The sequence below is a fragment of the Balaenoptera musculus genome, chromosome 6 (assembly GCF_009873245.2).
Source record: "Balaenoptera musculus isolate JJ_BM4_2016_0621 chromosome 6, mBalMus1.pri.v3, whole genome shotgun sequence".
In the NCBI taxonomy this organism is placed as follows: domain Eukaryota; kingdom Metazoa; phylum Chordata; class Mammalia; order Artiodactyla; family Balaenopteridae; genus Balaenoptera; species Balaenoptera musculus.
The window spans coordinates 66,669,265-66,690,157 of NC_045790.1; the positions used below are offsets into that span (position 1 = coordinate 66,669,265).

Here is a 20,893-nt window from a genome sequence, read left to right on the forward strand (position 1 = left end):
GGTGTGTTTTGAGGCCAGCAGTGTCTTGTTTTTAATGAGGCACAGTTGCAGGTCTCCAACTGTGTGCCACGAGGGAGCAAGACATCTGAGGGCATCACCTTGAAGGAAAAGAACACTTCATTTAGATGAAGGTTTGGCACCTCTTTTCAGCGGAAAAGCTTAAGGAGTTAGACTGCTTAAAAAGAATAATTCATGCGTTCCAGTTTAAAGAATAAAATATTAAAAAAAAAACTCCATAAGCAATTAGATAAAGTGAAAACAATGTAAAACTGGATTCCATGTTTCTTTCTCTTGAGGGGAGGAGGGAGGAAGGGAGGAAGGATAGGAAAATAGCTACTCTCTTGCTTCTTCCTTACTCTTTTGTACAATGTGTAGATATATCTCTCCTTTAATAGCTTCTTTTTCGTTACATAAAAGCAGAAGTATCAGAGAGAATACAGTCTCTTACGGGATCTTCCCGGAGTACTCCAAGTAAAATGGAAAGGAAGGAGGAAAAGATACATGTGTCAGTTCTGTGGTGTCCTACTTAAAGAGGGCAGCAGCGTTTGAATAAAAAAAGAGTTAATATGCTCCCTGTAACTATGAATCAGCTAATGCTAAAAAGTGTCGAGGTTTCATCTGCTTCCCACCAGACCCAACCTGTGCCTACAGAAGCTACTCTCTTGAGAATGCCCTGTTCACCTTCGAAACAAAATGTTTCATCGAAGTTCCTCTATAATTTTGGGACAGGTGAGGCGAAAGTCAAAAGCAGCCTCAAGCTACCTTCGGCTAGTAAACCGAGGGGGTTTTGGCCCATGGAGAATAAGATGATCAGTAACCCCTTCTTACCAAGGTCCGGGATGAACCTCAAAAGAGTTGTGTTAACAAAGCACATACAGACCCACACCGTGTACCTTAAACGGATGTGGTACGTGAAGTCTTTCGAGTTTCGTGAACTCCTGGGAAAGGGGTGGGAGGGAGGTGAACCAAACAAAGTCGCAACGTTTTGATTTTCCGAGGTCACTTCTAAGGACTCGCCCGAGAGCTTCTTCCGGTAGCGGAATGCTGGCCCCGCGGCGGCCGACAACTGTCGGGCCCCGACCCGGCTCCGTCGACTCTTGTGAGCAGCGCGCGGGTCAAGACCTGCAGTCCGAGGTCGGCTCGAGGCTTGGCCCCGCCCCCTCCCGCCCCCGACGACCCCCGGAGGCGGCGGAGGCGGGGGCACCGCCGGAGCGCGACTCACATGTGCGGGTTCCTCCTGAAGGCGTTGGTGATGTCCTTCACCACCCGCTGCACCAGCACCGCCACCTCCTCGCTCGTCTCGGCCATGTTGGCGGCGTCCGCGGCGGCTCGGGAGCGCCTCCGGGAGAGCGCCGAGCCACCCGCGGGAGTTCCCGGGGAGCGCGCGCGTGTGCGCCGGTTTGGCCGCGCCCCTGCCCCCGCCGTGGAGGCCGCCGCCGAGCACTTCCGGGTCAGCCCGCGGTCGGCCGGTGTGTGGTCCCTGACGAGGCTGAGGCTGGCAGCTTGGTCCCTGACTTCCTCTCGTAAGCGAGTTTCTAAGTGCCCGAGAAGATGCTGCAGACTCATTTGCAAAGTTACCTCAGGTCGCTGTATTACACATTTTATTTTAATTTCTAGTCCACTGGGGGCCGAGGAGGGAGGGGTCCTAAGGTCACTCCCAGAGTCAGGGTCTGGCCTGAATACCCCGCCCAGACCACCTGTCCTCAGCTGTTCAGGAAAGGAGCCAGTCCCAGAAGGCTCCTGGAGGAAAGTTTAACCGAGAGTGAAGATCCTCTTAAGCAGTTAGTCCCTTGGCGTTCTGAGAGCTTGTTCCCTGTATTTTCTTAGTTGGAGGGATGAGGCCGTCCAGAGATGCTCTTGGCTGAATGAGGCCCAGCCGGACCGTATTGGTGACCTCCTTCTGTACCTGCGTGCCAATTTCGGCCACTAAGCAGACGCTTTCAAAGAGTTAATTTAAAAAGTTTAATAAATGGATTAAAGGAGGAAAAAGGAAAGGAAAGGAAAAGTTATTTGCTCTCTCCGTATAGGGAGTAGAAGTACAGAGGTATTTTTTAGATTTTCTACATCGAGTGTACTTTGCTTTGCACGTCATTTGGTGTCCTATGAACGTTGCGTGTTAGTTTTGGAGTTAAAAAACCAAGTCCCTGGCAAGGTTTGCCCTTAATAGCTATTTGCCTTGCTATAAATAATTTTTATAAGAAAAACTGGCTTTCTAGTCCATTTGGATTTTGAAATGCTGTAATTCAAATTTTCACGTATCAGATTTTCTTTCAACCTCTGTGTTAGAAAAAATCCGGCTGCTTTTGGTTCTTTTTACTTAACCCTTGAAGTCTTATCTTTTAGAAACTTTTTTTTTTTTTAAAGCAAACTCACTGTTTAATGTAAACATACGTAGAGCATTTGAAGTAGGGTTGATGATTGTGAAAGTAAAAACCATCCACTGGATGCAAAATTATAAAGCAGTGAATGAGAAATATAAATTATATTCAGTGGTTGATACTCCCTATGGGTACGTTTAGAAAGGCTACACCTGCTGTATGGACTTTGGCCTTCTGGTTTTAAAAGAAATGAGCTAGAAGTTTCATAAAATTACAGAAAAGCAAGATGGACAGGTTTGATTTAGTAAAGTCAAACAAACCTTAACATATTGACAAGTTCTCAAATGAGGCAGTGGAGTGAATTTGTGTTTAGATTCCAGGGCCAAAGACAACTTCAAATGTCCTAATTACTCTTAAAATGTAGTACCAATTCTGAAATGGTTTGGGTTCACTGATAAGTCTTCTTCCTATTCAATTAATCAGAGCCTTGCATCCTTTCCTGGTAAAAGTGGGAAATAAATCCTGACTTCTGGGGCAGAGCTTAAAGGACACACTCAGAAATATGACATTTTTTTCAAAGAATTTATTTTTATCTTAAAAATTAGTGTGATTTTTGTATTTCACTCTAATATATTTAACAGGAAAAACAACGGCAACAGCAAACTTTATTCCCAAATCTTGAAGTGAAATTGGTATTCCAGGAAGATAACATCATAACATATATGATTAGGTGTGTCTCCTTCCAGCACACACACACACAGACACACACACACACTCACACACTACCTTGAAAGGTGTGAATTGTATGTGTCATATTTCTTCTAAGAGTTCACAAATTGTTTCACCCAATTATTAAAGATCTGCTATGTTTAGAACTTGAATTTTTTATAGTTAGAGCATACTAGGACTCTGACCCAGTTCCCTTATTTTGCCAATAAGGAAGCTGAGGTTCAAAGGAGAATTGAAATTCATGTGACTTTAATAATGATATGTTTATAAGAATAGGATATGATGAATTTAGCATGATTTTGTTGAAGGATTCAAAGATTTATGTTCAGGGATCTACAAAATACACTTACTAATAATGAAATATTTTAAATAGCTTAAATGCCCAACTTTGGGGATTGATTAAATTACAGTAAATCTATATGATGAAATACTGTTTAGTCATTTAAAAGTTCATTGTAACTAGGAGAACATGTAGCAAACTCTTAGGAGGAAGTATATTTATAGGAGAATTTTCTAAGTAACACGAAGAACAAAATATAATTTTTGTAATATAAGAAGTTTTTAAAAGTATATGTTAATAAAAACATGGATATATTTATTTGTTAATTAGCCAACTATCTCTTATGCATAATAATTTTCTTAGAGATTGATTTTAAGCAACCATGACTCGCTTAAAAATTAATCTCCCCAAAATCATGCCTTTCATATTTTAAAAGACTATTTGATGATGGGGGAAAATGTAGATATATAATGACAAAAACAAGTACCAAAACAGCATATAAGACAATTATATATGTAACCGAGAAGGACCCCATGGGGCCTTCCCAGGACAGGCCTTCCCCCATATCCTCTGCTTTAGCTCCTCTATGAAGTACCTAGATAATAGTATTTGATGCAAATTTCCTGAGTTGTTTTGCAGATGTGAACATCCCCCACCCCCCCTCACCAAATGGAAGAACTACTTGATGACCTTGAGCACATAGCCCCAGGCCTCCTGGAGCTTAAGGACTGATAAAGTTAACCCTTGTGACACCACCCTGCTACCTCACCATCAGCCAATCAGAGAACTATGCATAAGCTGATCACATACCCTGCAACCCTCCTCCCTCACTTGGCTTTTAAAAGTGCTTTGCAGAAACCTTTTGGGGAGCTCAGGGCCTTTTTAGGGCCTGAGCCACCTCATCTCCTTGCATGGCCTTGCAGTAAACCTTTCTCTGCTCCACACTCCGACGTTTCAGTTTGTTTGGCCTCACTGTGCGTCGGGCACATGAACTTGCATTAACATATATATATGTTGACAAAAAATTATTCAATAGTTGATCTAAGGAAGAAATGGAAAATTTTATTCAAGCCAACCTGAGGATTATAACCCAGGAGATAGTCTTTCAGAAAGCTCTGAGAACCGTTCCACTTATTAGAGTTCAATGCATAGTTATATAAGTTTTTGAGACAAGTTGTGATACGTCAAATAATGTATCATTGACAGTTTACACAATCCAGATCTACACATACAAAGTAGTGGGTCATGGGTTATCATGGCCCCTTACAAGATTAAGAAGGAAGGTTATTTTCTTAAGGAGTTGTGGCTCTTTGTGAGATTAAGAAGCAACATTATCTCCTAAGGAGGTCTGGCTAACACAAATTCACAACACATGCTAAAGGGGAGGGAGGGAGCCCAACCAGGCAACGAAAAATTTTATGTTTAAATTTTTCTCATCTTGCCATAAAAAATGAATTTTATTTCATCATATACAAAACAAATTGTACATAATATAAATATAATGTTAAGTATTAGACTGGGATGATATAAAGTAAAATGTTAACAATGGTTATCTCCATATGATAGAACTACTAGAGATAATTAAGACCTATAAATATACATTCTTTATATTACTCTGGTTGTTCCAAACTTTCTACAATGAAAAACCTAATGTATGTGTTGAGGGCGCTGGTGGGAAGAAAGACACCAAGGTGGTTTTAATGACAGACCTAGTACAGTTGACTTTTGAACAACGTGAGAGTTTGGGGAGCTGACCCTCCACACAATCAAAAATCTGCGTATAATTTACAGTCAGCCCTCCATATCCCTGGTTCCAGTTCCTCCTTTTCTGTGGTTCAGTATCTGGGGATTCAGCCAAACCTGGATCACAGTACTGTAGTATTTACTATTGAAAAAAAAATTTGTGTATAAGTGGACCTGTACAGTTTAAACTCTTGTAAAATGGTACAGATGAACCTGTTTGCAGGCAGAAATAGAGACACAGATGTAGAGAACAAACGTATGGACACCAAGGGGGGAAAGTGGGGTGGGGTGGGGGGGATGAATTGGGAGGTTGGGATTGACATGTATACACTAATATGTATAAAATAGATAACTAATAAGAACCTGCTGTATAAAAAATAAAATAAAATTCAAATAAAAGAATCAATAAACTGCAAAAAAAATAACACTTGTTGTTCAAGGGTCAACAGTAATTATCTTTGTGCAGAGTTGTAAATGACCTTATAATCTGTTTTCATCTTTGCTCTGTATTATTCCACTTTTATCACTATGATGTGTTGTTTATTTACTCCATTATTTGGATTGAAGTCCATTTTACTATGGTAACATTATGCAAGATAGAATGTAAATAGTACTAAACATGTTTTTACCGTGTGCTATTATTACAAAAACAAGTTTATTTCCTCCATTAAAGTAATTAAGTGCTCAATTTTAAGTGCTTTATTATAATATTACCATTGTGACTAAATATATACTTATAGTATACCCAACCTCAACCTTAATCACTGTCCTAATATTTAAAATCCAAGAACTTACAAAGAAATAGGAGAAGGGAAATATAATACTAGTCAAGAAGTTACAATATCAATGTCTTTTTATGAATTCTTAAGAAAAATCAATAGGAGTAATGTTATCTGTAAAGTTTTTATTAAAAACCATTTCAAGAAAAGGAATAGAAATTAATAAATGAATTTAAAAAGACATGTACATAAAACTTAGGGGAGTTTTGGTATACATTCTGCCTCAGTGTGTAGGTTTATTTTCCCAAATACAAAACTTCATGTATGATCAAGAACTATTTTTTTTAAAGTCACAAAATCATGAATTGCAAATGCCATCTATTCTTGTACTTAGTTGATATATCTAGTACTTCATTATTCTTTTTTATTGTTACTATTTATTTATAATTAAAGTATCATTGATTTACAATATTGTGTTAGTTTTGGGTGTACAGCAAAGTGATTCAGTTATATATATATATACACACACACACATATATATATATTTTTCAGATTATTTTCCATTATAGGTTATTATAAGATATTGAATATTGTTCCTGTAACACTTCACTATTATAATTGTTGAGATAAAGATAAGAAAATGCATGTGATAGCACCTTTAAACTGGGAAGCACTATACAAATTATTACTTATTTCTATGAGTTGACACAACATCATTACAGGTAAATCAGTATTAAAACACAATAGTAAACTAAGATGAAGCTTAATACTAACTTTCAAAATGAAACTCTATTGTTTAATATTCTAAAGAGAATTATACTGCTATTATAATTAATTTCCTAATCAAAACATGAACTTTTTTTAACCAGACAAATTAGGTAAATGTTATAAAGATGCTTATCATGACAATGACTTTAAATGATCAGTTAGTACTGATGTTGGAATCCATGATGATAGAGGAATGAAGGTACTAATTGCATAATATGGTTTTTGTTGCTGAGTAACTGGTGTTTTATTTTTCTTGACATTTGATAGTTCCAAAATGTCATCCTTTTCCTTTATCTTCTTCTCCCTACCACAGAGGCCCAGGAAACCCATGATGTAATCTTCAGAAAAGAACAGGAGAAAATGTCTGGAGAGAAGAAGAGCCAATCCAGGCCTTGCATATGGAAACAGCTAGGGAGATGGGTATGTCTCTATGATGGATTCAATGTTTCTCATGTACTGAAGATGTCAAATTTTTCTAGGAATTTCTTAGTAATATGCCATTTAGTGGATGACTAAGGGAAAGAAGTATCCAAATATGAGTACATTCTTAAGGAGTTATTTTTTTGCTTTGTGTTTTTCTTATTCTTCAGTGTAAATATGACAATCATGTAATAGACTTAGGTTAAAAAATCATAACTGAAAATTTAGGAAAGTAGTAAAAGCTTCATGTTTACTACCAAAGAGGTTTAGTTGAGACTTCTTCGGTAACTGCCTAAAAGTAAGACAGAGCTATATCTCCTCTTCTTTCATCTCACTTCTTAAGCTAATTTTTCAACTCAGAAATTTTATAATGAAAATATACCATATTTCTCAGTTTCTTCCTGTTTCCATGTTTTAAGCCACCTCTGACACTTATCAAAATTAAAAACAGGCCAAAATCACCCATAGGAAATGATGAACTTTCTTTGTTAAATGTTGAATGATGCCCTAACTTGTAGTATAGTATTTATAGAGACTGACATTCTGAGTTTTAGGAAGGAATGCCAAAGAGTGACTCCCCAGTTAACATCTTCTGACTTTAGGCACTTGAATTTCTATGGTAAGTCTGCAAAATCACCATCAGTGTGGAAAAAAGAACAAAGCAAAATGTTGTGTATTGGGTTCATAGGAGGAGAAGGTTAAATACCACCTCTGAGGGATGAGACTCCAAGTAATTGTACTTATTTATTCCACAAATTTTAATGAATGTTACTGTGTATAAGACATTGTGCTTGCTGCTAGGTATACAGTGGTGAGAAAAACAGACATTATTCTTGCCTTCTTGTAGGACTTACCATCTAATGGAAGAGATACACAATATTCAAATAAACAGAAAAATGTATAATGAAAAATTGTAATCCATGACACAAAAGGTAAAAGCAAGGCACCATGCTAGATGATAACAGTGTGGAGTAACAGCAGAGCTTTAGACAGTGTGGTCAGGGAAACCTATTCCAGGTGGTGATATTTAAGCTGAGACCTGAAAGATAAGAAGGAACCAGCCCTGTGAAAAGCAGGGGAAGAGCCTCATCAATAGTGGAAACACCTATGGTCAACTAATCTATGACAAAGGAGGCAAGGATATACAATGGAGAAAAGACAGTCTCTTCAATAAGTGGTGCTGGGAAAACTGGACAGCTACATGTAAAAGAATGAAATTAGAATACTCCCTAACACCATACACAAAAATAAACTCAAAATGGATTCGAGACCTAAATGTAAGACCAGACACTATAAAACTCTTAGAGGAAAACATAGGAAGAACACTCTTTGACATAAATCACAGCAAGATCTTTTTTGATGCACCTCCTAGAGTAATGGAAATAAAAACAAAAAGAAACAAATGGAACCTAATGAAACTTCAAAGCTTTTGCACAGCAAAGGAAACCATAAACAAGACAAAAAGACAACCCTCAGAATGGGAGAAAATATTTGCAAACGAATCAACGGACAAAGGATTAATCTCCAAAATATATAAACAGCTCATTCAGCTCAATATTAAAGAAACAAACAACCCAATCCAAAAATTGGCAGAAGACCTAAATAGACGTTTCTCCGAAGAAGACATACAGATGGCCAAGAAACACATGAAAAGATGCTCAACATCACTAATTATTAGAGAAATGCAAATCAAAACTACAATGAGGGGCTTCCCTGGTGGTGCAGTGGTTGAGAGTCCGCCTGCCAATGCAGGGGACACGGGTTCGAGCCCTGGTCTGGGAAGATCCCACATGCCGCGGAGCAACTGGGCCCGTGAGCCACAACTACTGAGCCTGCGCGTCTGGAGCCTGTGCTCCGCAATAAGAGAGGCCGCGATAGTGAGAGGCCTGCGCACCGCGATGAAGAGTGGCCCCCACTCGCCACAACTAGAGAAAGCCCTCGCACAGAAACGAAGATCCAACACAGCCAAAAATAAATAAATAAATTAATTAATTAATTTTTAAAAAATTACCTTTCTAAAAAAAAAAAAAAAAAAACTACAATGAGGTATCACCTCACACCAGTTAGAATGGGCATCATCAGAAAATCTACAAACAACAAATGCTGGAGAGGGTGTGGAGAAAAGGGAACCCTCTTGCACTGTTGGTGGGAATGTAAATTGATACAGCCACTATGGAGAACAGTATGGAGGTTCCTTAAAAAACTAAAAATAGAATTACCATATGATCCAGCAATCCCACTACTGGGCATATACCCAGAGAGAACCGTAATTCAAAAAGACACATGCACCTGAATGTTCATTGCAGCACTATTTACAATAGCCAGGTCATGGAAGCAACCTAAATGCCCATCGACAGACGAATGGATAAAGAAGAAGTGGTGCATATATACAATGGAATATTACTCAGCCATAAAAAGGAACGAAATTGAGTCATTTGTTGAGACGTGGATGCATCTAGAGACTGTCATACAGAGTGAAGTAAGTCAGAAAGAGAAAAACAAATATCGTATATTAACGCACGTATGTGGAACCTGGAGAAATGGTACAGATGAACCGGTTTGCAAGGCAGAAGTTGAGACACAGATGTAGAGAACAAACGTATGGACACCAAGGGGGAAAAACCGCGGTGGGCTGGGGGTGGTGGTGTGCTGAATTGGGTGATTGGGATTGACATGTATACACTGATGTGTATAAAATTGATGACTGATTAAAAAATAAAAATAAAAATAACAGAAAAAAAAATAATGGAAACAGTATGTGTGAAGTCCTTAAGGAGAAGAGAGTTTACATAGCATGTCTCAGAAATTGAAAGAAGGCCAAGCTAATAACTTTTACTGACCTGAAAGTGTTTGTAAAGTGATTTCAGATTTAGTATTGCTTTCACCTGTATGTCAGCTATGAGCATGATTGCTTAATTCCACTTTTCTTACTTTCTGTATCCTCTTTTTTCTTTTTTATACCACACTGAACAGCTCACCAAGGACAGCTCATGTCACATGGTTACATGGTGTCCCATGGTCAGGTATTTAGTCATGAAGCCCAGTAGCAAACCCAGAACTGTTTCTCAAAAGGCTAATATTTATCAATAGAAGAGGATAGGTTTTTTTCCAAAACCCTAAGAGTGTTTCCATGACATTTTAAAAAAATTTTTTGCTACCACTGGATCTTCTGGGTCATATGGCCCAAGATCAGCTTGCATGGAAGCTCTGGGATCCATTCAAAACTATGAGTTACTCAGTCAATTATTCCAACTAGAACATTTGAATAGAGTACATATTGCCTCCTGAATCTAAAGTGGCCCATGCGTCTCTCAGTGGTAGAGTGTACAGGATGAAGCAGCTTGTCCTTCACGTTGATAGAAATATTGTGACATGCCCCGGACTACTGGACTCTTAGAAGCTTCACTACCATGACAGGCCCCTGAATGTTTTAAGGGCTTATCTAGCATCCTCTGTCATGTATGTGTTTTGCCAAGGCATGTAGCGTATTTTTACTTACTACATATGAAGTCAAATACCTGAAAGGAAAAAAGGACTAAAGCTCTCATTATATACTCAAGACTCTTGTATTTTTTCCTTGTAGCATATATTAAATGCAATTAACAGTTGTCTAATTAGTTCAATATCTTTATCATTCTGTAGAATGTAACTCCACACGGGCTAGAACCCTATTTTTCCTGTTCAGTGCTGTGTATCTGTACCTTGCCTTGCATATAATGGGCTCTCAATTAATATGTAAATGCATGGATAGATGAATGAAAGAAAAGAAATGGAAAAAAATAAGAAAGGATAGAATAGCCAACATGTAGCATAGATAAAGAAGCTGTAGAGGAACTCACCGAGGAATTTAGTTAGAGGCTGAATCGTGAGGAAACTTAAGACCATATTTTGGCAGTTGAAATTTTTCTGAAAGGGTTGCAGGGAGCCATTGAAGGGGTTTATGCTTCTCTGTTGAAATCCACCCATTTTTCAGGGTGCTCTCCTTACTTTATACTATGTTTAGTTATACATACATATGTAACTTGAGCACACACATGTATCTATACATACACAGTTTTGAGTTTCATCACATAATAAAATGAGGGAATCCATTTCATATTTGTTTTCTTAGTACCTGGCATATTACCTGAACATAGTAAGCACTTCAGCATTTGTCAAATGAACAAATAAAGGCCCAGTTCAAATGCCACTTCTCTACTTGTTTTAGTTTCTTAAGATGGAAGGTTAGGTTATTGATTTGAGATCTTTCTTCTTTTTTATATAGGTATTTACAGCTATACATTTCCCTCTAAGCACTGTTTTAGCTGAATCCAATAAATTTTTATATGTTGTGTTTTCATTTTCATTTGTCTCAAGGTATTTTCTAATTTCCATTGTGATATTTTCTTTGACCTTGATTATCTCAGAGTGTGTTGTTCAATTTCCACATGTTTGTGAACTTCCCTAACTTCTGTCTGTTACTTATGTCTTATTTCATTCCATTTTGGTCAGAGACCATACTTTGTATGATTTCAATAGTTAAACTTATTGAGGCTTCTTTTATAATTTAATATAATGGTGTATTCTGGAAAATGTTCCCTGTACTCTTGAGAAGCATACGTATTTTGCTGTTGTTAGGTAGGGTGTTCTGTAGATGTCTATTAGGTTCTGTTGATTTATAGTGCTGTGCAAGTCTTCTATTTCCTTAATCTTATTTTTAATTGTTTTTTTTCATTATTGAAGCTGGGATATTGAATTCCTCAATTATTATAGTCAATTTCTCTTTTGATTCTGTCAGTTTTTCCCCTCATGTATTTTGGGGCTTTGTTGATAGGTGAATATATGTTTATAATTGTTATATGTTCTTGATGGATCAATCCTTTAATCATTATGAAATATCCTTCTTTGTCTCTAGTAAAAAATTTTGTCTTAAAGTCTATTTTTTTCTGATATTAGTATAGCCAGTTCTTTTTTTGGATACTGTTTATGTGGTATATCTTTTTCCATCCTTTTCCTTTCAAGCTATTTATACCTTTGGATCTAAAGTAGTGGTCCCTAACCTTTTTGGCACCAGGGACTGGTTTCGTGGAAGACAGTTTTTCCACAGACCAGGGGGTGGGGGGCCAGAGATGGTTCAGGAGGTAATGCAAGCGATGGTTCAAGCGGTAACGCAAGCGATAGTTCAGGCTGTAATACAAGCTATGGGAACTGATGGGGCGCGGCAGATAAAGCTTTGCTTGCTTGCCTGCTGCTCACCTCCTGCTGTGCGGCCTGGTTCCTAACAGTCTACCGACTGGTACTGGTCCATGACCCAGGGGCTGGGGACCCCTGATCTAAAAGTATCTATCTTGTAGACAGTATATAGTTGGATTATATCTTTTAAAAAAAAAAATCCATTCTTCTAATCTCTGCCTTTTACTTTGAGATATTAATATATTTACATTTAATGTAATTACTGATAAGGAATAATATATATCTGCATTTTGTATTTTTTTCTATATGTCTTATGTCTTTTTGTTCCTCTATTACTGTTTTATTTTTCATATTAAATAAATATACTTTACCATTTTAATTGCCTTGTCATTTCTTTTATTGCATTTGTTTTTTTGTTTTGTTTTGTTTTTTATTTATTTATTTATGGCTGTGTTGGGTCTTCGTTTCTGTGCGAGGGCTTTCTCTAGTTGTGGCGAGCGGGGGCCACTCCTCATCACGGTGCACGGGCCTCTCACTGTCACAGCCTCTCTTGTTGTGGAGCATAGGCTCCAAACGCGCAGGTTCAGTAATTGTGGCTCACAGGCCTAGTTGCTCCGCGGCATGTGGGATCTTCCCAGACCAGGGCTTGAACCCGTGTCCCCTGCATAGGCAGGCAGATTCTCAACCACTGTGCCACCAGGGAAGCCCTGCATTTGTTTTTTGAGTTTTATTTTTGTTGGGCTTCCTAGAGATGGGTTTCCTAGGGATTACAATTACAATCTTATCTTTAACAATCTAGTTCAAAATAAAAACAACTTAATAACAATAGTTTATAAAACTTTGCTGCTGTGTATCTCCATTCTCTCCTTCCTCATTTGTGCTATTACTGTCATACATATTACATCTTTATATATTGTATGCAATTATATACAATCAATCAACATTGATTATAATCATTCCTTTATGCAATTGTGTTTAAAATCAAATAGGAGATATAAAAAAGAGTTCCACACTAAACAATATATTTATACTGCTTTTTAGATTTACCTGTTTAGTTACCTCTATTAGTGCTCTTTATTTCTTCATATGGATGTGACTTACTGTCTAGTGTCTTTTCATTTCAACCTAGAGAACTGCCTTTAATATTTCTTGTATGGCAGGTCTGCTTATGAAAAATTTTCTCTGCTTTTTTTTATCTGGGAATGTCTTTTTTCCCTGATTTTTGCAGGATAGTTTTGCTGGGTGTAGGAATCTTGGGTTGATAGCCTTTCTCTTTCAGTGCTTTGGATGTGTCATCCTCCTACCTTCTGATCTCTATGTTTTTTGATGAGACATCAACTGTTAATTTTATTGAGGGTTCCTTGTATATAACTAAATACTTCTCTTTTGCTGTGCTCAAGTTTTTATCTTTGTCTTTTAACAATTTGATTATGATGTGTTATGACTTTCTTTAAATTTGTTCTACTTGGAGTTTTGTTGAGCTTCTTGCATGTGTTAATAATTTGCATCAAATAAGAAGTTTTTAAGTCAATATTTCTTTAAATATTCTGTCTGCCTCTTTTTCTTTTCATTCTAAATCACTCTTTAACAATGTTTAATAAGCTTAGAATTTAAAATTTTAGTATTAAATATTTTATTTCTAGAAGTTCTTTTACAAATATGCTAGCTTCTTTCTAGAGTTACCTATTCCTCTCAGATGCTTTTAGGGTTATGTTTTTATTTGTTTAAATAGAATAACCATAGTTATTTTATAACCTGTATATAATATTTCCAGTATCTGAAGTCTTTGCATATCTGTTTCTCGAAATTATTGTTTTGCTTATTTCGCTCATGATACTGTTTTTGTGTGTGTGTGTGTGTGTGTGTGTGTGTGTGTGCGCTTATTATCCCTGAAAAACTATTTTGGGGGGGTTCTTTAAAGCTTAAGATGATGATGCCTTCCTCATAGAAGAACTTACTTTTGCTTCTGCCAGGTGCCTGGAAAACCATCAGTCTGTCACCACCTTAAACCAATTCACAGTTTAGGTTCCCTGAATATGAACCTTTTAAAAATCTGTCTTAGGGCTATCCCGTGGCCTCAAGTTCTCAGGGTATGTTTTCTTTACTCTCTCAGCCTCCCATGTTCCACAGTATGCTATGAGTGGAGGTGAGAGAGGCAGGGGTGTGTTTAAACCTGGTTCATCCATATTTTAATCAGTGTGTCCCTTTGAGATCCTTTTTGATTCCTCATTTGGGGTTGACCCTTGACCTTGACATCTGTTCCCATGGCAGATAAGGCCAAAAGCGAACAACAGTTACCTGGATTAGTAGCTGTCTCAGGACAAACATGGCTAAGAATTCAGGTGTTCCACTTAGCTATCTGGATTCCACTTTCCCTTAGATTTTTGACCTGTTGGTTTCCAGTCTCTTGACAGCTCTTCATTGCTTTGAGGAGCTTTTTAAAAACTTTAACTAGCATTTTAGTTCTGTTCAACTGAAAGATTAGATTGAACAATCTAGCCCCCCATTAGCAGCAATAGAAGTCTGCAAAGTTTTTTAAGGATAAATCTTTAACAATACTGTCTGAAATCTTCTCTCATTACATATCATAAGAGACAAAGATTGGAATGGGAAGTTAGAAAGGCATTTTTTAGATTTTTGAATTAATCACAGAAAGAATTTATTTACAAATATTTATTGAATCACTCACTGTTTTGTAGAAGACTGGGTGCTGGAAGGATACAAAGTTTTAAACAGCGTAAATATTTTCATTAGGCAGCTTTTCATTCTAGTAATTCTGAAATTATAGTGGCACCTTTAATTAAATTACCTCTTAGAATTAACTCATTTACAGGAACAGTTATGCTATCTGACCCCCTTAAAATCTCAGTGTGCTGTGGACCTGCTCTTAGGGTAAAGAGGTCTATGGCATAGTTTTGCATAATTACTCTTATTTAAACAGGTTATTTTATTAAAGAGTTTATTTTATTTACACAGTAAGTTATTAAACAGTATTAATTATTTACCAGTATTTTATTTAAACAATACATTTATGTCTTGTTACTTTAAAGTGGTGACAAAACAAGTTTCTTTCAAATTTTATTTTTGCATTATATACAAAGGAACTATTAACTTTTTACTTGTTTTTAAGGGACCATATATTTTATAGATAGGATTAATGTGGGTTTTTTTGTTTCTGGCCTTTACTTGTAGATTTGCCAAGTTTATGAAGTCTGTTGTCATTCGGCACAATCATTCATTTGAAGTGTACATAAAAAAGAAATTTGGCATAAAGCCACAAATCATTAGTTGATGGATTTTTAACTAAAAAAGAAAGTAAGGTGTTTAACTCTAAGAAACTTCAACATACAACCACATTGACAGCAGAGATTTCTATTTAGATTCATACAACAGTCTTACTGAGATGTTTTTGGATTTGTTACATGTAATTCACTAATCACAAATAAAGCAAAAGTTGATTTTTGTGTGTGTATTATGACAGCATATTTTATTTGCAGGTAAGATTTTTTAAAATATTTTTTCATTTTTTTATTGAGATATAATTGACATATAGTACTGTATAAGTTTAAGGTGTACAACATAATGATTTGACTTACATACATCATGAAATGATTACTACAGTAGGTTTAGTGAACATCCATCATCTCAGATAGACACAAAATTAAAGAAATAGAAAAAAAAATCTTTTTCCTTTTGATGAGAACACTTAGGATTTACTCTTTTAACAACTTTCATTTATAACATACAGCAGTGTTATTATCTTTATCACATTGTACATTACATCCTTAGTACTTATTTATTTTATAACTGGAAGTTTGTACTTTTGACTGCCTTCATCTAACCCTCCCTCCCTCCCACCCCTCGCCTCTGTTGGCTGCAAATATGATCTCTTTTTTTTTTTTTTTTTTAATTAATTTTTATTTTTGGCTGTGTTGGGTCTTCGTTTTTGTGCGAGGGCTTTCCCCAGTTGCAGCAAGCCGGGGCCACTCTTCATCATGGTGCGCGGGCCCCTCACTATTGCGGCCTCTCTTTTTGCGGAGCACAGGCTCCAGATGCGCAGGCTCAGTAGTTGTGGCTCACGGGCCCAGTTGCTCTACGGCATGTGGGATCCTCCCAGACCAGGGCTCGAACCCGTGTCCCCTGCATTGGCAGGCAGATTCTCAACCACTGCGCCACTAGGGAAGCCCTGATCTCTTTTTTAATGAGCTTGTTTGTTTGTGTTTGAAGTATAATTGACCTGTAACACTATGTTAATTCCTGGTACACAACATAGTGATTCAATATTTCTCTACATTTCAAAATGATCACCACTAGTTGTCATCTGTCACCCTACAAAGATATTATATAACTATTGACTATACTCCCCACATTGTACATTTCATACTCGTGACTCTTTTTTTTTTTCAGTTCATGGCAATTTATTTAATTTAAAAATAAAAACAAACAATAAAACAAAACAAAAATCAGTTTCCAGGGAAAATACAAACACTTTGGGTGGTTATCCAGCTTTTTTTTTTTCCCTGTAGGCTATCCTGGGCTCAAACCAATCAAATGAATGAAAACCAGTTTTGATTGGAGCCATAAAGCATGTTGCACCAATTAAATCACACCAATATATTATTATAATATGTTTGAAATGCCTTTCAGACTAATAAATTAAAAAAGACAAATTCAAATTAAAAAGTCGACTTTTTATTACCAAAAAAAAAAAAGAAAAGTCACAACACAGATTAAAAAAAAAAATGTGCAGTCAAGTTTCTTTTTTTTTTTCTTCATTTATTTTATAACTGCAAGTTTGTACTTCTTAATGTCCCTCACTTATTTCCCTCCTCCCTCCACCCTTCTCCCCTCTGGTAAGCACCTGTTTGTTCTCTGTATGTATGACATTGATTCTGTTTGGTTATGTTTGTTCATTTGTTTTGTTTTTCAGATTCCACATGTAAGTGAAATCATATGGTATTTGTCTTTCTCTGACTTATTTCACTTAGCACAATACCTCTAGGTCTATCCATGTTGTCACAAGTGGCAAGATTTCATTGTTTCTTATGGCTGAGTAATATTGCATTGTGAATATATACCACATCTTCTTTATCCATTCATCTATTGTTGGGCACTTGGGTTGCTTCCATATCTTGGCTATTGTAAATAAGGCTGCAATGAACATAGAAGTACATGCATCCTTTCTAATCAGTGTTTTTGTTTTCTTTGGATAAATACCCAGGAGTAGAATTGCTGGATCATATGGTAGTTCTATTTATAGTTTTTTGAGGAATCTCCGTACTGTTCTCCACCAGTTTACATTCCCACCAACAGTGCATGAGGGTTCCCTGTTCTCCACATCCTCGCCAGCACTTATTTGTTGTCTTTTCGATAATAGCCATTCTGACAGGTGTGAGGTAGTATCTCGCTGTTGTTTTGATTTGCACTTGGGGGTGGGGCTGGGTCCTGGGTCCTCTGGTGGATGGTGCCAGGTCCCAGGGTGGCTGGAACCTTGGGGGGTCCTATAGCAGCCAGCCTGCTCGTTGGTGGGGTTGTGTTCCCACCCAGCTAGCTTCCTGGCCTGGGGTGTCCCAGGACTGGTGCCCACCAGCTAGTGGGCAGGACTAGGTCCCAGCACTAATAAGCTAAAGGGAGGGTTCCAAAATGGCACTTACCAGCACGAGTGTACTTTTGATGGGATGAGCTCCCTAAAAATGGCTGCTGCCAGCATCTATGTCCCCAGAGTGAGTTTCAGCTGCCTTCTTCCTCTCCCAGAGGCTCTCCAAGATCAGGAAGTGGGTCTGACCCAGGCTGCCTTCAAATTACCGCTTATGCCCTTGGTCTTGAAGCATGTGAGATTTGTGTGTGCCCTTTAAGAGTGGAGTCTATTTCTCATAGTCTTCTGGCTCTCCCAAAATCAAGCCTCACCGGCCTTCAAAGCCAAACGTTCTGGGGCTCATCTTGCTATGTAGGACCTTGGGTCTGGGGAGCTCCTGATGTAGGGCTCAGACCCCTCACTCCTTGGGGAGAACCTCTGCAATTGTAATTATTCTCACATTTGTGGGTTGCTCACCTGGGGGTCTGGGTCTTGATTGTACCATGTCTTTGCCCCTCCTACCCATTTCATTGTGGTTCCTTCTTTATATTCTTAGAGAGATCTTCTTTATATTCTTGAGAAGATCTTTTCTGATGGTTTTCAGGTCCCTCTCATGGATAATTGCTCAGTAAATAGTTGCAATTTTGGTGTGCCTGTGAGAGGAGATGAGCTCAGGGTCTTCCTACTCCACCATCTTGGTCACTCCCACAAGATGTTTCATTCTTAACATGGGATCATGCAAAAATCTTGGGCAATAAATTAATAGAGATAATGTTTCTTTGCTGTATAATTTAATAAATAAAAGCAATGATTTAGCAACTGTAGAGTTTTTAACTGAACTAACCATTTATTAGCTATTAATGAGGTATTATAAGAAGGAATGTTAGTTGACTTATATTCTTAACATGTGTTGAAATATTTTATTAAAGGTATAATGCCTCATTGTAAGGAAAATTGTAATGTAGAATTCTGAGGTTCTTATTCCGTTATTCCATTTTAGACTGAGTGGCAAAAATTACCATCAATACATGCAGTATTGTCAGATATTTTAAATTACATTTTGTTTCGTTATTCACTTAAATTTGTTTATTTTATAAGAAGCTAATTTACATGAAATTTATTATAAGATAGACTTACAAGGACATTCTTACCTTTCTATTTTCTCTTTTAGAAAAGCCTATATTTTCACCATGTTAAATTGCATTATGCAATTGTGATTTCTTAGTGTTATGAAGAATGTAGTGAGGCTTAGGTGTCACATCGTGGACTGGTAAAAATGGCATCATGGAAATGGTGTTAACATGGTTTTCAAAAGAATGAAAGATAAAAGGAACAGACAGAAAACTAATAACAGTTAAAACTGGATAACAGTTTACTGGAAAAAATTTATAGTTTCTGTAGTTTAGTCATAATGAACAGGAATTACAAATATTGAACATAGTATAACTTTTCAAAAATTTTCCTTCCATTTCTTTTGCCACTTGACAGCAAGGAAATGAATTTTGAATTAAATACATAAGCTATTGTACTCATGTGTATCTTATATTTTTAATGTAAGATGGAAAGCTGGCTTACAGCCACTTTTTAATGCATAAAAACAGTTTTAATGAATGCTAACAAAGTCATACAGTCTTATGAATATTATTTGCTTGAAAACCTTCCTGTATTTCATAAACTCTAGCTAAAATGACTTTATGTGTTACTTGAGCAAATTTAATCCTGTGCTGATGAATATGTTCTTTATACAAAATTTCAAATAAAATATAAAAAATGTATTTCAGTTAAAATGATTTTATATTTTCCCCCCAACTTTCTGATAAGATTTAATTTTGACCAAGAGCAGTTCTAATCATATTGTACTTCAGGGCCCCCAAAAGTCCACATCCATTTGTAACTGTGTCAGAGTGAATTAGGTTTTTCATTGCCATTGATGACATACATTTGAGCCAACAGACCATACTCCAATAATAGAACCAACTAATATAAGCTATCTTTTAATCACTTTTTTCATTGTTAAAATCCTTAGGTAAGTCCATGATACAGTGCCAACTCAATACCAACATCAAGAAAGGATTGGCTGTTTATTACTGGCTCTAACAGAGCTGACAATTCTCTTTTATTTCTTTTTATTTGAAAAAAGTGTTTTTTCATAAATATGTTTTTTTCTTTCAAGATAAATGAGTGAAGCCATTTTAGAAATTTATTTTATACTCTTCTTTATAACTTAAAGAAATAATTATCTAAGGAGAGTCAGTCTGACTAGTGATAAACCTAAATTGTAGAATTTTAATGTGATTTTTTTAATAGCTAGAACTATTAAGTAAATACTTTTAACTTGATGCAATAAAAAGAGGTTCACCCTGAGAAAACCATAATTCAAAAAGAGTCATGTACCACAATGTTCATTGCAGCACTATTTACAATAGCCAGGACATGGAAGCAACTTGTGTCCATCGACAGATGAATGGATAAAGAAGATGTGGCCCATACATACAATGGAATATTACTCAGCCATAAAAAAAATGAAATTGACTTACTTGCTGTGAGGTGGATGGACCTAGAGACTGTCATACAGAGTGAAGTAAGTCAGAAAGAGAAAAACAAATACTGTATGCTAACACATATATATGGAATCTAAAAAAAAACAAAAAAACAATGGTTCTGAAGAACCTAGGGGCAGGGCAGGAATAAAGACGCAGACGTAGAGAATGGACTTGAGGACATGGGGAGGGGGAAGGGTAAGCTGGGACGAAGTGAGAGAGTGGCATGGACATATATACACTACCAAATGTAAAATAGCTAGTGGGAAGCAGCCGCATGTCACAGGGAGATCAGCTTGGTGCTTTGTGACCACCTAGAGGGGTGGGATAGGGAGGGTGGGAGGCAGACGCCTGAGGCAGGAGATATGGGGATATATGTATATGTATAGCTGATTCACTCTGTTATAAAGCAGAAACTAACACACCATTGTAAAGCAATTATACTCCAATAAAGATGTTTTAAAAGAAAAAAAAAGAGGAGGTTCATTTATAGTTAGCAGCATCCATCTTCACACAAAACATTCTATTTAATGAAGTATTTCAATTGAGCAAACATTTGCTGGGTATCTGTTATATGCATGGCATGTCCATAGAGGTGACAAAGATGACCAAAACTAGACCCTGCTCCC

The 20,893-nt window shown here is 37.0% G+C and overlaps 2 protein-coding genes across 5 annotated transcripts in view; one reads left to right on the forward strand and one right to left on the reverse strand.

The window, feature by feature from the left end:
* The window catches only part of PTAR1 (protein prenyltransferase alpha subunit repeat containing 1), a 45,885-nt gene extending 44,480 nt beyond the window's left edge, over window positions 1-1,405 (reverse strand). For both annotated transcript variants that reach the window (XM_036855679.1, XM_036855678.1), the window contains exon 1: window positions 1,223-1,405. In XM_036855679.1, the coding sequence (XP_036711574.1) occupies window positions 1,223-1,308 (86 nt within the window). In that variant the 5' untranslated portion in view covers window positions 1,309-1,405. The remainder of the gene's footprint in view (window positions 1-1,222) is intronic.
* A 51-nt stretch (window positions 1,406-1,456) lies between these two features.
* The window catches only part of C6H9orf135 (chromosome 6 C9orf135 homolog), a 132,124-nt gene continuing 112,687 nt past the window's right edge, over window positions 1,457-20,893 (forward strand). The window contains exons 1-2 of one of the 3 annotated variants that reach the window (XM_036856682.1): window positions 1,457-1,583; window positions 6,871-6,977. In XM_036856682.1, the coding sequence (XP_036712577.1) occupies window positions 6,918-6,977 (60 nt within the window). In that variant the 5' untranslated portion in view covers window positions 1,457-1,583; window positions 6,871-6,917. Of the gene's footprint in view, window positions 1,584-6,870; window positions 6,978-20,893 lie in introns of those variants that run through there. The other 2 variants (XM_036856683.1, XM_036856684.1) reach the window with 2 other exon arrangements.